We start from the raw sequence: 18,868 nt of genomic DNA on the forward strand, positions 1-18,868 counted from the left end.
CATAGGTTATAATTATACTATTAACTAGCCCATAGTTTACCTTATGGTTCACTGAGTTGTACAGTGCTATGGTTTGCTTTTTAATTTTTATTCTAGGAACATATATACAACCTAAAATTGCCCCTTTTCACCACATTCAAATATATAATTCAGTGGTGTTAATTACATTCACAGTGTACTAAATCAGCACCATCTATTACCAAAGCTTTTCCATTGCCCCAAACAAACTCTGTACCAATTAAGCATTAACTCCTCATTTCCTATCCCCACCATGGGCCCTGTAACCTATATTCTATTTTCTGACTCTGTGGATTTGCTTATTCTAATTATTCATATCAGTGAGATCATACAATATTCTTTTTGTGTCTGGCTTAATTCACTCAGTTGTCTTCAGGGTTCATCCATGTTGCTGCATATATCAGAACTTCATTCCTTTTTATGGCTGAATAATGTCTCATCAAATGGATATTCCACATTCATCTGTTTATCCATTCATCTGTTTATGAAACTTTGGTTGCTTCCCTCTTTTGGCATTTGTGAATAATGCTGCTCTGAACATCAGTGTGCAGATATCTGATCGAGTCCCTGCTTTCAATTCTTTGGGGTATATGCCTGGAAGTGGGATTGGTGGGTCGTATTTTTTTTTGATAGTAGCCTTTCTAATGGTTGTGAAACAGTATCTCGTTATGGTTTTGATTTCCTATTCCCTAATGGCTAATGCTGTTGAGCATCTATTGTATTTCTTGGCCATTATTATATCTTTAGAGATTTGTCTATTCAAGTCTTTTTCCCCTTTTTTAATTGGGTTATCTTTTGTCATTGAGTTGTATCATTTCTTTATATATTCTGGATATTAAACCCTTACTGGACATACGGTTTCCAGATATTTTCTCCCATGATGAAGTGCTTTGATGCACAAAAGTTGCTCGTGCTTTGGGTGTAAAGTGTGAGAAACCATTGCCTAACACAAGGTCCTGAAGATTGTTCCCTATGTTTACTTCTAAGAGTTTTATAGATTTGGTTCTTATATTTAGGTTTTTGATCCATTTTAAGCTGACTTATGCATATGCTATGAGGGCAAAGGTCCACCTTCATTCTGAGCATCATTTGTTGAAGAAATTATTGTTTCTCCATTGAGTTGGCACCCTTGTGAAAAATCAGTTCGTCATAGATGTGAGGATCTATTTCTGAACTCTCAGTTGGATTCCATTGGTCCATTGTTTATTCTCTCTAGTAGCTTTGTTCTGGGTTTTTCAGGATACATATATATATATAATCTGCAAATAGGGAGAATTTTACTTCTTCCTTTCTAGTTTGGATGCTTTTTATTCTTTTTCTTGCTTAACGGCTCTGGCTAGAATTCCCAGAACAGTGTTGAATAACAGTGGTGACAGTGGCCTCCTTGTCTTGTTCTTCCTGATCTTAGAGGGAAAGCTTTCAGTCGTTCCCCACTGAGTATGATGTTAGCTGTGGGTTTTTCATATATGCCCTTTATCGTGTTAAGGAAAGTTTCTTCTATTCCTAGTTTTCTGAGTGTTTTTATCATGAAGGAGTGCTGGATTTTGCCAGATGCCTTTTCTGTGTCAATTGAGATGATCATGTGGTTTTTTCCCTTCGTTCTTTTAATACAATGTGGTATATTACTTTAATTAATTTTCTTCTGTTCAATCACCTTTGCTGTTGAATTCAGTTTGCTACTATTTTGTTGAAGATGTTTGCATCTATATTCATAAGGAATATATGTGTGTAATTTTCTTTTCTTTCTCATCTTTATTTGGTTTTAGTATTAGGATGGTGTTGGCTTCGTAGAATGAGTTACTTCCTGTCTTTTTTTATGCTTTTAAAATTAATTTTAGTATGTGGTTTTTACAATTTTATAGTCTGCTTTTTTTCCTGAATATTGTTCCATATTGTAATGACTGTAAACGTTTAAAAATATTTAAACGTGTAATCTATGTTCATTGTAGAAAAAATAGAAAATGGAGACAAAAGAAAAAATAGTCACCCATAATTCTTCCCAGAAGTAATCACTGATGACTTTTCTAGGCTTTACCATTGAGTTTACATATATTGAAAGACAATTGTACTGGGCAAAACTTCTGTAATTTATTTTACCTCAGTTGGCAACACTTTGAGGTCTTCACCATCTGTTTTATGGCTATTTGATATGTTATTTTATAGAGAACTATGCCTATCTAATTGGAAATTTAGCTTGTTTCCAGTTCCACTCTTACAATAGCTAATTATAAAAGCATATAGCTGGAAACAACCTAAATGTCCAACCCAGGATGGCACTGGATGGCATATTTTGCAGTCATTAAATTAAAAATTAATTACATATTGTAAAAATGCAAAGCAAATAAAAAGATACATAAGTGTGTGTACTATGATTGCAGCTATGCAATAAATGTGTACAGTTGGACAAAGCTTTTATGTATTTAATGTAAGAAGGGCAGGGACAGGTGACCCAGAACAAGATTTTGTAGTTGTCCAAGCAGAGAGGGCTAAGCTAACTAAAAGTTCACCACTTTGGGTATGTTCTGTGCACTTTGATGACCTGACCCCAAATTCTGTACTCAGTTATTGGCTTATACTTTATACTAGTTCTTCAGTTTTATCACCTGTATACCATTTGCCTAATTTGGAATCAAAGAACTAGAAACGAGTTTTCTAGTTTAGTCTCAGATCTGATGTTTTACTACCAGAGTCACCAGAATAATTTCCCAGCCCAGAAAATATTTCCTAAGCTCTTCAGGGTTTTAAATCTGTAATATTGATTATGAGCTTACTAGAGTTTACTGTGAGTTTAGTTTCATGGTGAACAAAATTACCATCCCCACCCACAGTGAGTTAACAATGTAATTAAATTGTGCAAATGGAAGACAGAGGGAATGAGTAGAATCATCCTGTAGATAAGAATGGTTATCGGAGTATCAGAGGGGATAGCAGGAACAAAGGCTTAGAAATCAGGGAAGTTTTGCTCCCAGTGATTCTTTAAACTTTTAGCAAAGACAGTAACATTCAGTAGTTTTTATTTTGGCACAAGCAGCCCTTCAAATCCCCCATTCCCCTCCCCTCCTTCTCGCCTCATCTCCCTTCATTTTGTCTGTGTACATGCTACACTGCTAGGCTGTATGAAGCAGATTTATCTCTCAGGTGTATAACCATCCAGATCCTTGTCTGTGCATTTACGTGTGTGTGTAAAAATAAATGGTGCGGAAGCGGGGCAAGATGGCAGACTGGTGAGCTGTAAGTTTTAGTTACTCCTCCAGGAAAGTAGGTAAAAAGCCAGGAACTGCGTGGACTGGACACCACAGAGCAATCTGTCTTTGGGCATACTTCATACAACACTCATGAAAACGTGGAACTGCTGAGATCAGCGAAATCTGTAAGTTTTTGCGGCCAGGGGACCTGCGCCCCTCCCTGCCAGGCTCAGTCCCGGGGGAGAAGGGGCTGTCAGCTCCGGGAAGGAGAAGGGAGAACTGCAGTGGCTGCTCTTGTCGAAAACTCATTCTACTGATTCAAACTCCAACCAAAGATAGACTGAGACCAGACACCAGAGACTCTGAGAGCAGCCAGCCCAGCAGAGAGGAGACAGGCATAGAAAAAAAACAACACGAAAAACTCCAAAATAAAAGCAGAGGATTTTTGGAGTTCTGGTGAACACAGAAAGGGGAAGGGCGGAGCTCAGGCCTTGAGGCGCATATGCAAATCCCGAAGCAAAGCTGATCTCTCTGCCCTGTGCACCTTTCCTTAATGGCCCTGGTTGCTTTGTCTATTAGCATTTCAATAACCCATTAGATCTCTGAGGAGGGCCGTTTTTTTTTTTTTTTTTTTAATCCTTTTTGCTTTTTCTAAAACAATTACTCTAAGAAGCTCAATACAGAAAGCTTCAAAGAATTGCAATTTGGGCACGTCAAGTCAAGAGCAGAACTAAGAGAGCTCTGAGACAAAAGGCAATAATCCAGTGGCTGAGAAAATTCACTAAACAACACAACTTCCCAAGAAAAAGGGGGTGTCCGCTCACAGCCACCATCCTGGTGGACAGGAAACACTCCTGCCCATTGCCAGCCCCATAGCCCAGAGCTGCCCCAGACAACCCAGTGTGACGGAAGTGCTTCAAATAACAGGCACACACCACAAAACTGGGCGTGGACATTAGCCTTCCCTGCAACCTCAGCTGAATGTCCCAGAGCTGGGAAGGTGGAGCAGTGTGAATTAACAAAGCCCCATTCAGCCATCATTTGAGCAGACTGGGAGCCTCCCTACACAGCCCAGAACTGCCCTGGGGGGACGGCACTCACCTGTGACATAGCACAGTCATCCCTCAACAGAGGACCCAGGGTGCACAGCCTGGAAGAGGGGCCCACTTGCAAGTCTCAGGAGCCATACGCCAATACCAAAGACTTGTGGGTCAGTGGCAGAGACAAACTGTGGCAGGACTGAACTGAAGGATTAGACTATTGCAGCAGCTTTAAAACTCTAGGATCATCAGGGAGATTTGATTGTTAGGGCCACCCCCCTCCCCGACTGCCCAGAAACACGCCCCACATACAGGGCAGGCAACACCAACTACACACGCAAGCTTGGTACACCAATTGGGCCCCACAAGACTCACTCCCCCACTCACCAAAAAGGCTAAGCAGGGGAGATCTGGCTTGTGGAGAACAGGTGGCTCGTGGACGCCACCTGCTGGTTAGTTAGAGAAAGTGTACTCCACGAAGCTGTAGATCTGATAAATTAGAGATAAGGACTTCAATAGGTCTACAAACCCTAAAAGAACCCTATCAAGTTCAGCAAATGCCACGAGGCCAAAAACAACAGAAAATTATAAAGCATATGAAAAAACCAGACGATATGGATAACCCAAGCCCAAGCACCCAAATCAAAAGACCAGAAGAGACACAGCACCTAGAGCAGCTACTCAAAGAACTAAAGATGAACAATGAGACCATAGTACGGGATATGAAGGAAATCAAGAAGACCCTAGAAGAGCATAAAGAAGACATTGCAAGACTAAATAAAAAAATGGATGATCTTATGGAAATTAAAGAAACTGTTGACCAAATTAAAAAGATTCTGGACACTCATAGTACAAGACTATAGGAAGTTGAACAACGAATCAGTGACCTGGAAGATGACAGAATGGAAAATGAAAGCATAAAAGAAAGAATGGGGAAAAAAATTGAAAAACTCGAAATGGACCTCAGGGATATGATAGATAATATGAAACGTCCGAATATAAGACTCATTGGTGTCCCAGAAGGGGAAGAAAAGGGTAAAGGTCTAGGAAGAGTATTCAAAGAAATTGTTGGGGAAAACTTCCCAAATCTTCTAAACAACACAAATACACAAATCATAAATGCTCAGCGAACTCCAAATAGAATAAATCCAAAAAAACCCACTCCGAGACATATACTGATCACACTGTCAAACATAGAAGAGAAGGAGCAAGTTCTGAAAGCAGCAAGAGAAAAGCAATTCACCACATACAAAGGAAACAGCATAAGACTTAAGTAGTGACTACTCAGCAGCCACCATGGAGGCAAGAAGGCAGTGGCACGATATATTTAAAATTCTGAGTGAGAGGAATTTCCAGCCAAGAATACTTTATCCAGCAAAGCTCTCCTTCAAATTTGAGGGAGAGCTTAAATTTTTCACAGACAAAGAAATGCTGAGAGAATTTGCTAACAAGAGACCTGCCCTACTGGAGATACTAAAGGGAGCCCTACAGACAGAGAAACAAAGACAGGACAGAGAGACTTGGAGAAAGGTTCAGTACTAAAGAGATTCGGTATGGGTACAATAAAGGATATTAATAGAGAGAGGGAAAAATATGGCAAACATAATCCAAAGGATAAGATGGCCGATTCAAGAAATGCCTTCACGGTTTTAACGTTGAATGTAAATGGATTAAACTCCCCAATTAAAAGATATAGATTTGCAGAATGGATCAAAAAAAATGAACCATCAATATGTTGCATACAAGAGACTCATCTTAGACACAGGGACACAAAGAAACTGAAAGTGAAAGGATGGAAAAAAATATTTCATGCAAGCTACAGCCAAAAGAAAGCAGGTGTAGCAATATTAATCTCAGATAAAATAGACTTCAAATGCAGGGATGTTTTGAGAGACAAAGAAGGCCACTACATACTAATAAAAGGGGCAGTTCAGCAAGAAGAAATAACAATCGTAAATGTCTATGCACCCAATCAAGGTGCCACAAAATACATGAGAGAAACACTGGCAAAACTAAAGGAAGCAATTGATGTTTCCACAATAATTGTGGGAGACTTCAACACATCACTCTCTCCTATAGATAGATCAACCAGACAGAAGACCAATAAGGAAATTGAAAACCTAAACAATCTGATAAATGAATTAGATTTAACAGACATCTACAGGACATTACATCCCAAATCACCAGGATACACATACTTTTCTAGTGCTCACGGAACTTTCTCCAGAATAGATCATATGCTGGGACATAAAACAAGCCTCAATAAATTTAAAAAGATTGAAATTATTCAAAGCACATTCTCTGACCACAATGGAATACAATTAGAAGTCAATAACCATCAGAGACTTAGAAAATTCACAAATACCTGGAGGTTAAACAACACGCTCCTAAACAATCAGTGGGTTAAAGAACAAATAGCAAGAGAAATTGCTAAATATATAGAGACGAATGAAAATGAGAACACAACATACCAAAACCTATGGGATGCAGCAAAAGCAGTGCTAAGGGGGAAATTTATAGCACTAAATGCATATATTAAAAAGGAAGAAAGAGCCAAAACCAAAGAACTAATGGATCAACTGAAGAAGCTAGAAAATGAACAGCAAACCAATCCTAAACCAAGTAGAAGAAAAGAAATAACAAGGATTAAAGCAGAAATAAATGACATAGAGAACAAAAAAACAATAGAGAGGATAAATATCACCAAAAGTTGGTTCTTCGAGAAGATCAACAAGATTGACAAGCCCCTAGCTAGACTGACAAAATCAAAAAGAGAGAAGACCCATATAAACAAAATAATGAATGAAAAAGGTGACATAACTGCAGATCCTGAAGAAACTAAAAAAATTATAAGAGGATATTATGAACAACTGTATGGCAACAAACTGGATAATGTAGAAGAAATGGACAATTTCCTGGAAACATTTGAACAACCTAGACTGACCAGAGAAGAAATAGAAGACCTCAACCAACCCATCACAAGCAAAGAGATCCAATCAGTCATCAAAAATCTTCCCACAAATAAATGCCCAGGGCCAGATGGCTTCACAGGGGAATTCTACCAAACTTTCCAGAAAGAACTGACACCAATCTTACTCAAACTCTTTCAAAACATTGAAAAAAATGGAACACTACCTAACTCATTTTATGAAGCTAACATCAATCTAATACCAAAACCAGGCAAAGATGCTACAAAAAAGGAAAACTACCGGCCAATCTCCCTAATGAATATAGATGCAAAAATCCTCAACAAAATACTTGCAAATCGAATCCAAAGACACATTAAAAAAATCATACACCATGACCAAGTGGGGTTCATTCCAGGCATGCAAGGATGGTTCAACATAAGAAAAACAATCAATGTATTACAACACATTAAAAACTCGAAAGGGAAAAATCAATTGATCATCTCAATAGATGCTGAAAAAGCATTTGACAAAATCCAACATCCCTTTTTGATAAAAACACTTCAAAAGGTAGGAATTGAAGGAAACTTCCTCAACATGATAAAGAGCATATATGAAAAACCCACAGCCAGCATAGTACTCAATGGTGAGAGACTGAAAGCCTTCCCTCTAAGATCAGGAACAAGACAAGGATGCCCGCTGTCACCACTGTTATTCAACATTGTGCTGGAAGTGCTAGCCAGGGCAATCCGGCAAGACAAAGAAATAAAAGGCATCCAAATTGGAAAAGAAGAAGTAAAACTGTCATTGTTTGCAGATGATATGATCTTATATCTAGAAAACCCTGAGAAATCAACGATACACCTACTAGAGCTAATAAACAAATTTAGCAAAGTAGCGGGATACAAGATTAATGCACATAAGTCAGTAATGTTTCTATATGCTAGAAATGAACAAACTGAAGAGACACTGAAGAAAAAGATACCATTTTCAATAGCAACTAAAAAAATCAAGTACCTAGGAATAAACTTAACCAAAGATGTAAAAGACCTATACAAAGAAAACTACATAACTCTACTAAAAGAAATAGAAGGGGACCTTAAAAGATGGAAAAATATTCCATGTTCATGGATAGGAAGGCTAAATGTCATTAAGATGTCAATTCTACCCAAACTCATCTACAGATTCAATGCAATCCCAATCAAAATTCCAACAACCTACTTTGCAGACTTGGAAAAGCTAGTTATCAAATTTATTTGGAAAGGGAAGATGCCTCGAATTGCTAAAGACACTCTAAAAAAGAAAAACGAAGTGGGAGGACTTACACTCCCTGACTTTCAAGCTTATTATAAAGCCACAGTTGCCAAAACAGCATGGTACTGGCACAAAGATAGACATATAGATCAATGGAATCGAATTGAGAATTCAGAGATAGACCCTCAGATCTATGGCCGACTGATCTTTGATAAGGCCCCCAAAGTCACCGAACTGAGCCATAATGGTCTTTTCAACAAATGGGGCTGGGAGAGTTGGATATCCATATCCAAAAGAATGAAAGAGGACCCCTACCTCACCCCCTACACAAAAATTAACTCAAAATGGACCAAAGATCTCAATATAAAAGAAAGTACCATTAAACTCCTAGAAGATAATGTAGGAAAACATCTTCAAGACCTTGTATTAGGAGGCCACTTCCTAGACTTTACACCCAAAGCACAAGCAACAAAAGAGAAAATAGATAAATGGGAACTCCTCAAGCTTAGAAGTTTCTGCACCTCAAAGGAATTTCTCAAAAAGGTAAAGAGGCAGCCAACTCAATGGGAAAAAATTTTTGGAAACCATGTATCTGACAAAAGACTGATATCTTGCATATACAAAGAAATCCTACAACTCAATGACAATAGTACAGACAGCCCAATTATAAAATGAGCAAAAGATATGAAAAGACAGTTCTCTGAAGAGGAAATACAAATGGCCAAGAAACACATGAAAAAATGTTCAGCTTCACTAGCTATTAGAGAGATGCAAATTAAGACCACAATGAGATACCATCTAACACCGGTTAGAATGGCTGCCATTAAACAAACAGGAAACTACAAATGCTGGAGGGGATGTGGAGAAATTGGAACTCTTATTCATTGTTGGTGGGACTGTATAATGGTTCAGCCACTCTGGAAGTCAGTCTGGCAGTTCCTTAGAAAACTAGATATAGAGCTACCATTCGATCCAGCGATCGCACTTCTCGGTATATACCTGGAAGATCGGAAAGCAGTGACACGAACAGATATCTGCACGCCAATGTTCATAGCAGCATTATTCACAATTGCCAAGAGATGGAAACAACCCAAATGTCCTTCAACAGATGAGTGGATAAATAAAATGTGGTATATACACACGATGGAATACTACGCGGCAGTAAGAAGGAACGATCTGGTGAAACATATGACAACATGGATGAACCTTGAAGACATAATGCTGAGCGAAATAAGCCAGGCACAAAAAGAGAAATATTATATGCTACCACTAATGTGAACTTTGAAAAATGTAAAACAAATGGTTTATAATGTAGAATGTAGGGGAACTAGCAGTAGAGAGCAATTAAGGAAGGGGGAACAATAATCCAAGAAGAACAGATAAGCTATTTAACGTTCTGGGGATGCCCAGGAATGACTATGGTCTGTTAATTTCTGATGGATGTAGTAGGAACAAGTTCACTGAAATGTTGCTATATTATGTAACTTTCTTGGGGTAAAGTAGGAACATGTTGGAAGTTAAGCAGTTATCTTAGGTTAGTTGTCTTTTTCTTACTCCCTTGTTATGGTCTCTTTGAAATGTTCTTTTATTGTATGTTTGTTTTCTTTTTAACTTTTTTTTTCATACAGTTGATTTAAAGAAGAAGGGAAAGTTAAAAAAAAAAGAAAAAAGAAAAAAGACAAACAAGGAAAAAAAAAAAAAAAGATGTAGTGCCCCCTTGAGGAGCCTGTGGAGAATGCAGGGGTATTCGCCTACCCCACCTCCATGGTTGCTAACATGACCACAGACATAGGGGACTGGTGGTTTGATGGGTTGAGCCCTGTACCATAAGTTTTACCCTTGGGAAGACGGTTGCTGCAAAGGAGAGGCTAGGCCTCCCTGTATTTGTGCCTAAGAGTCTCCTCCTGAATGCCTCTTTGTTGCTCAGATGTGGCCCTCTCTCTCTGGCTAAGCCAACATGAAAGGTGAAATCACTGCCCTCCCCCCTACGTGGGATCAGACACCCAGGGAAGTGAATCTCCCTGGCAACGTGGAATATGACTCCCGGGGAGGAATGTAGACCCGGCATCGTGGGATGGAGAACATCTTCTTGACCAAAAGGGGGATGTGAAAGGAAATGAAATAAGCTTCAGTGGCAGAGAGATTCCAAAACGAGCCGAGAGATCACTCTGGTGGGCACTCTTACGCACACTTTAGACAACCTTTTTTAGGTTCTAAAGAATTGGGGTAGCTGGTGGTGGATACCTGAAACTATTAAACTACAACCCAGAACCCATGAATCTCGAAGACAGTTGTATAAAAATGTAGCTTACGAGGGGTGACAGTGGGATTGGGAATGCCATAAGGACCAAACTCCACTTTGTCTAGTTTATGGATGGATGTGTAGAAAAGTAGGGGAAGCAAACAAACAGACAAAGGTACCCAGTGTTCTTTTTTACTTCAATTGCTCTCTTTCACTCTAATTATTATTCTTGTTATTTTTGTGTGTGTGCTAATGAAGGTGTCAGGGATTGATTTAGGTGATGAATGTATAACTATGTAATGGTACTGTAAACAATCGAAAGTACAATTTGTTTTGTATGACTGCGTGGTATGTGAATATATCTCAATAAAATGATGATTAAAAAAAAAAATAAATGGTGCTCGATTGCATATTGTTCCACATCTCGCTTTCATCGACTGCTGTATTATATTTAATGGTATGGATGAACCGTAGTTTTAAAAAGTCATTCCCTTTGGGGGGTGAGCATTTAAACCATTTCTACTTTTTACTATCCAAAACAGTGCTACACTGAACAGCATTTCATTTTATGCATCTCTTTTATGCAGGTGTTATTATTTGTCTAGGGTAGTAGACACAAAGAAGTGAAATTACTGGGGAGAAGAGTATGCATATTTTAAATTTTAATGGATGTTGCCATTTCATCCTCCAAAGTGGCTGAGTGTACCAGTGTCACTTTTATAAGGGAACTTACTTCCTCATCCCTTAATGAGCACTTGTTATTGTCAGACTTTATTTTTTGTCAGATAGGTAGAAAATTGTGTTGTTTTTAATTCCCATTTCCCTATTTCCTACTGTTACTTGTTTCTCCTCTGTGTATTGCTAATTCATATCCTTTGCTCTTTTTTGGAGGTGTAGTTCTTTTTATGTACATTCGTAAGCAAGGTTTTCTGTGCTTGAAATGGATTGATCTTCCCCTACATCCTTTACTTTAGTGAAGTAAAGCCTTTCTTAGCTTGCTGAGGAGGAATTATTTACTCCCACAGCACGTTGCACATGTCTCTGGAATAGTACCTATGTAGTGGCTTAGTTGTAGTGTAAGTATAACTGCTTATTTTGTTTCCTTTACTAAATTGAGCTCCTCTAAGCTCAGTTGTTGTCTTCTGAGTGTGTCCTCTGCCTGATGTATAGTAGACATTCAGTGACTGTGTGTTGGATGAATGAAGTGTAGGATATTAGTGAAGGAGGTGTATGGAAAGTTTGGATGTAAAAGTTTGGAGTTTCTTAAATTTTGAAGCATTTTTAAGGACTAAGTTCTCCATTTCAGGAAGATCAGTTTGGAATCACAGTAAGGAGGAATGGAGGAACTAGAGGCATGTTTATAACTGAAGGCATCAGCTTGGTGACAGGTGTGCACAGTATAATAATAAAGCTAGTCAATAAGAAATGAGAGAGCTGAGGTGAAAACATGGTAAAGGGCTTAACAAGACAGGCGACACTGGTGAAAGAGCCTGTTGGGGTGAAATTGAGTTTGGTTTTTAGGCATGTGGAGAGGAGACTGTCTTCTCAGTATCACTTTGAAGGGTGTTCCTCCTTACAGTGATTGGACAAATCTTGTCATTGTAGGTCATCCTAGATCTGGGAAGGCTATCAGGCAAAGTCCTAGGAGCAATTGTGGGTTTTTTCCCACCCCAAAAAATGTATTTTGGTACAAATTGTGTTTATGTGTGTTATCCTGTCTAAATTTTACTGGCAGATAGGGATTTTTAAAAGCTTCTCTGGGTGAACATTGGGAGCCAGAACTGGCTTCTTGTCCTGTGTGTGTACTTGGAAACTAGCTGTCTGGCCTTGGGAAAATTGTTTCCCTTCTCTGCATCTTAGTTTTTTTCTCTTTGTAAAATGAAGAAGATTGAAATAAATGTTTCTCAAGCTCCCATGTGGTAGTTCTTTTATGCAAAACATGACTGACTTTTGCCTCTTTCAAAGTGTTGCTTTTAAATATTAATTTTTTTTAAATCACACAAATATTAACAGCTAAGATATTCAAATATGATATCATTAAACAAATCACTTCTTAATATTTTTATTTCTCTGGTCCTCACCCCAAGACATGTTTACTTATTTTGTGTAGTCCTTGTTACAGTATAAATGCAGTTGCTGTTCTTGGTTGGTATTGGTGTTTTTTCCACTTAACATTGTGAGAAGTTTTCTTTCTTTTTTTTTTAACCTTATCCTATAGACTTATTTACATCTTTGTGTTAAGTCCCAGAAATAGGATTATCAAGTGAAAGGGCATTAATGTATGGCTACATATGCCGTATTTCTTTCTAATGAACAAAATACTTGTTTTTTTTAAAGCACTCTTGCTGGCATTGATTATTGTTTTAGCTAATCTGAAAGTTATGAAATCTGAAATAGTACTTTTTGCTCTTAACTTGTATTTCATTTTGCTGGTAGCAAGATTGGACTTAAGTCTTTGTCTCTGGCTTCCCAAACTTTTGAGTATCTTCCTCATTTCTTCAGTTGGGACAAAGTTTTGTAACTTTTAAACTCTTGCCTCCTCAACCTCCCAACTTCAGAAACTAGGTTATAACTTTGGAGACTGTCTTTTGTTTACATTTAGGTTTCTTATTTGCAGCTTATGTTCATTCAGAGCCAAGGCCAGGTTCAGCTGACCATTGAGCTTCTGGACACGGAAGAAGAGAACTCGGATGACCCTGTAGAAGCAGAGGTATGGGCAGGCATGTTGCAGAAACCACCTGTTGAGCAGAGCCAGCTGTCATGTCTTGGGAGTGCTCTGCCAACAATGTCGTCTAGAAGGCTGGGGCAGCCATAGGCCGGTTTAAGGGTTAGGGCCTGGATTCTTTTTTGTTTTTTTCCTCCCTTTTTTAAAAGTTTTGTTCACACACCGTATAATCCATCCTAAGTGTACAATCAGTGGCTCCCGGGATAATCACATAGTTATGCATTCATCACCACAATTAATATGAGAACATTCCCATTTCTTTTGGGGGCAGGGAGGAGAATCTCATACCCCTCCCTTGTGTCCCCCTATTACTGACATTTAGTTTGGTATAGCGCTTTGTTGCAGTTAATGAAAGACTATTACAGTGTTAGTGCTAACTATAGACCTTAGTTTGCATTAATTGTATTTTTTCCCATATATCACTCTATTATTAACACCTTGTAATAGTGGCATACATTTGTTCTAGTTCATGTAAAAACTTTCTTGTATTTGTACAGTTAGCCACTGTCATTGTCCACTCTAGGTTTCTTTAAGTTATACGGTCCCAGCTTTTATTCTCTATCTAGCTTTCTTCTGGTGACATACACAACCCTAATCTTTCAGCCATACTCACACTCAGCTTTGTTAATTACACTTACAATGCTGTGTTACCATCACACAGTATTGTGCTGTCCAAACTTTACAATCAACCTCATTAAACATTCTTGTAGTCCTTAAGTATCAGTTAGGGCCTGGATTCTTAAAGTACAAGAGACAACAAATGACGTGCCACCTTCCTGGTATTATCTTGTTTTTTTGTGTCATCTTTAGTTTTTATTGTGATAAATGAAGCCAGGACTTCTGTATCCCACAGAGTACACAGAGTGAGGTGGTTGTCATAGTTGAGTCTGGCAGTTAATATAAATGAGAGGTGCATACCACATGTATGATGTTGGTGGGTGGGTAGGGAGGGGACAAGGAGGAATAGAAGATGGCTATTATTTTGGACTTTTTTTTTTTTTTCCAAAAGATGCCAGAAATCCAGATTTTAATGTGAAAGGTACTGGTTTTCAAATATTCATTTGCCACTATATATTTTGTTTTTACAAAATTTTTAGTGGGAAAATAAAACTTATCAGTTACCCAGCTTCTGCCAATTTATGGCTTCTGTTAACTTCATCTCAGAGAAGCTTTGGGTCTTGGTGTCTAGCAGAATTTTTAATCTATTCCAGTACCAAGTAATAAACATATCAATTATGGAAAGGGAATATTTTTTTAATCTTGAACTTGTGGATTTCAGATATATTAGTTAAAAATTTTCTAGACTACCTGATGAAGATGAGGTACAGTTTTTGTGATCTTCCCCAACCCACATCTTGTCTTTTTGTTCTAGCGCTGGTCAGACTACGTGGAGCGTTATATGAATTCTGATACTACCTCTCCTGAGCTTCGTGAGCATCTGGCACAGAAACCAGTATTTCTCCCGAGGTGAGTAAGCCAGGTCACCTCTTAGCAGTGTATACTTGTGTGCGATTGAGGAATGGGGAGTTAAATAACTCTCATATTCTTGGTTTTTATTCTGTTTATTCATTCTGTCCTCTGATGATGCTAATTTAAGATTTGTTTGTGTTATACCATGGAGTTACCTGGATCATGTGTCAAAAGAATTGAGGAGGAAGTTGTAGAGGATCAGCAGTAACTTCCGTGTGTCAGACAGGAATATGTATTGGGGTCTCCAAGCTTCGTTGAGTCTGCTATAAGGACTCACAGGACTCAGCAAAGTTGTACTCACAGCTAAGATATACTACAGTGAAAGATACAAAGAGAAAAAGTGCCTGAGGCAAAATCCAGAGGAACTAGGCACAAGCTTCCAAGGGTCTTCTCCCAGTGGAGTTACAAAGGATGTACTTAATTCCTCCAGCAATGTGTTGTGAAAACACGTGTGAATGTTGTCCCTACCAGGGAAGGTTATTAGAAACTCTGTGCCAGGGTTTATATTGGGAGCTAGTCATGTACGCACCTTTGCCTGGCATGTGCTAAATTCCATACTCCTGGAAGGAAAGCAGGTATTCTGCATAAACCATATAGTTTGTATAAAGGGTTTAGGCACAGTGAGCCCCTCTTTTTGTTTTTTTTTTTAATAATTCAATTTTATTGAGATATATTCACATACATACCATACAGTCATACAAAGCGTACAATCAGTTGTTCACAGTACTGCCATATAGTTGTGCGTCCATCACCAAAATTAATTTTTGAACCTTTTCATTACCACACACACAAAAGAAATAAGAATAAAAATTAAAGTGAAAAAGAACAAAGTAAAAAAGATCACTGGGTGCTTTTTTTTTTTCTGCCCCCATTTTTCTACTCATCCACCCATATACTGGACAAAGGGGAGTATGATCCACATGGCTTCCCCAATCACATTGTCACCCCTCATAAACTACATTGTTATACAATCGTCTTCAAGATACAAGGGTTCTGGGTTGTAGTTTGATAGTTTCAGGTGTTTACTGCTAGCTATTCCAATTCATTAGAACCTAAAAAGGGTTATCTATATTATGTGTTAAGAGTGCCTGCCAGAGTGACCTCTCAGCTCCTTTTGGAATCTCAGCCAATGAAACTTATTTCATTTCATTTCACATCCCTTTTGGTCAAGAAGATGTTCTCCATCCCATGATGCCAGGTCCGGATTCCTCCCCGGGAGTCATATTCCACGTTGCCAGGGAGATTCACTCTCCTGGGTGTCAGATCTTACGTAGGGGGGAGGGCAGTGATTTCCTCTGCCAAGTTGGCTTAGCTAGAGAGAGAGGGCCACATCTGAGCAAGAAAGAGGCATTCGGGAGGAGACACTTAGACACAATTACAAGCAGGCCTAGCCTCTCCTTTGCAGTAACAGTCTTCCCAAGGGCAAGTCCCGTGATTGAGGGCTCAGCCCTTCAAACCACCAGTCCCCAATATCTTTGAGCACATCAGCAACCATCGAGGTGGGGAAGCCCAACACCCCATGCATTCTCCCCCAGCAATGTGTAGTGAGCCACTCTTTTTTGTTTTTTTTTTTATCTTCATTTTATTGAGATGTATTCACATACCACGCAGTCATACAAAACAAATCGTACATTTGATTGTTCACAGTACCATTACATAGTTGTACATTCATCACCTAAATCAATCCCTGACACCTTCATTAGCACACACACAAAAATAACAAGAATAATAATTAAAGTGAAAAAGAGCAATTGAAGTAAAAAAGAACACTGGGTACCTTTGTCTGTTTGTTTGTTTGTTTCCTTCCCCTATTTTTCTACTCATCTGTCCATAAACTAGACAAAGTGGAGTGTGGTCCTTATGGCTTTCCCAATCCCATTGTCACCCCTCATAAGCTACATTTTTATACAATTGTCTTCGAGATTCATGGGTTCTGGGTTGTAGTTTGATAGTTTCAGGTATCCACCAGCCAGCCCAATTCTTTAGAACCTAAAGAGGGTTGTCTAAATTGTGCGTAAGAGTGCCCACCAGAGTGACCTCTCGGCTCCTTTTGGAATCTCTCTGCTACTGAAGCTTATTTCATTTCCTTTCACATCCCCCTTTTGGTCAAGAAGATGTTCTCCATCCCACGATGCCAGCTCTACATTCCTCCCCAGGAGTCATATTCCACGTTGCCAGGGAGATTCACTCCCCTGGGTGTCTGATCCCACGTAGTGGGGAGGGCAGTGATTTCACCTTTCAAGTTGGCTTAGCTAGAGAGAGAGGGCCACATCTGAGCAACAAAGAGGCATTTGGGAGGAGGCTCTTAGGCACAATTATAGGGAGGCCTAGCCTCTCCTTTGCAGCAACCGTCTTCCCAAGGGTAAAACCTACGGTAGAGGGAGTGAGCCACTCTTAACATTTAGTTGAATGATGGAAACATGCTCGAAATCCAAGTTTCCAGATGCCAGCCAAGGTTCAACCTTGTAGGCAGACCTTTCAAAGAATAACAGTCTTAGGCCTGCTATGTTAATTCTTTTCTGCAAAGAATTTTTAAGAATTTCCCCATAATTAACTATACAGGTAATATGCAATGCTGATCCTCTCTCTGAGGATGAAAACAGAGTTGCAGAAGTAGAAAATAAATTTTGCTGTAGCATAGTAACTTTCTTCTTTCCCAAAAGTTTGGAATTGAGATCTCATCTCTTACATTTCCAAAAAGGTGATATCCCAGAAATATTAGACTTAGTCCGATTCAGAACAATGAAGGGGGTATAGCAGAGGGGACCATGCCAGTATTTCTCCCGAGGTTTCAGGTGATGCTCTGTGCCAGGCCTCTCTTCCAACAAAACAGACATAGTGTTTATGTTTATGAAATAGTAGTTTCGAAAGGCATTAAAGATCATACTATTAACATATCATGTAGTTCTCACTAGATTACAAGTTTTTTAAAAGATTTATAATCTGTTTTGTGGATAGTATGGGAAAAGAGGCATTCTCGATACTGTGGGTAAGAATAGAATCCTTCTGGGGCAGGGGGGCAGTTAAAATATATAGGACTTTTGCCCTAGAACTTCAGTTTCTAAGTATTTTTCTTACAGCTAAGGTTCTTAATCCTTTTGACCTTGAGACTCCTTTATAGTCTTAAAGATTGAGTACCCCAAAGAGCTTTTGTTCACTATTTTAGAAATTAAAACAGAAATATTTAAAATGTTCATTAACTTGTTTTTAAAATAATACTAAAGCTAGTATATGTCAACATAAATAATTTCTAATGAAAAATTTTTTCAAAACAAAAAATTAGTGGAAAGGGTCGTATTGTAAATTTTTACAAATCTTTTTAATATCTGGCTTAATAAAGGAACAGCTGGAATCTCACATATCTGCTTCTGTATTCAATTTGTTGTACTGAGTTGTTTGGTTGAAACACATGAAGAAAATCTGGCCTCACTCAAATATGTAGCTGGAAAAGACAGGAATATTTTCATATCCTTTCAGATCATTATGGATATTCTTCTTTGATATGACACCAAAACTCTGCAAGTGATAGTTTCTTAAAAGTTGGCTGCAATATCAATGTAAATTATCAATTAGCCTTTCATGTAATGTGTCAAAATCCATTGGTTTATCTTATACAATTTGAATTAATCTTTTATCCATGCATGATTTTGTAACTTCATGCACCAATTATTTGGAAAATACTAGTTCACTAAGTTATGTAGATCTTCTTAATGTTTACACATTTCCATTATACAGTATCCCCCCAAAATCACCATTGATCCCATGAACGTCTTTAGGTATTGACCAGCTGTTGAGCTCATGGTGAGCAATATAAGTTTGCAATAATTCTGTTCTGCTTGAAAGCTCAGATTTTATTATTGCCAACAAATACAGCCAGTTGCTTTCCTTGAAGTGACAGGCTACCTTGTTTGGTTTTGAGAAAATAACTGCCAAATACCCAAGGCTGACTAAGTTTAGTCAGTTGTTCTTTCAGTTAAAAATGGTATTCCATTTGCAACTCAAGCAATTGCTCAAGTGCTTTTCTTCAA

General features: G+C 38.5%; 1 protein-coding gene across 1 annotated transcript in view; it reads left to right on the forward strand.

The window, feature by feature from the left end:
* The window catches only part of SIN3A (SIN3 transcription regulator family member A), an 81,184-nt gene that overhangs the window by 56,234 nt on the left and 6,082 nt on the right, over nt 1–18,868 (forward strand). Inside the window, 2 exon segments of the mRNA XM_037833372.1 lie at nt 13,263–13,355; nt 14,743–14,837. Of these exon segments, the coding sequence (XP_037689300.1) occupies nt 13,263–13,355; nt 14,743–14,837 (188 nt within the window).

This window comes from Choloepus didactylus, chromosome 4 (assembly GCF_015220235.1).
Source record: "Choloepus didactylus isolate mChoDid1 chromosome 4, mChoDid1.pri, whole genome shotgun sequence".
NCBI classification, from domain to species: Eukaryota; Metazoa; Chordata; class Mammalia; order Pilosa; family Megalonychidae; genus Choloepus; species Choloepus didactylus.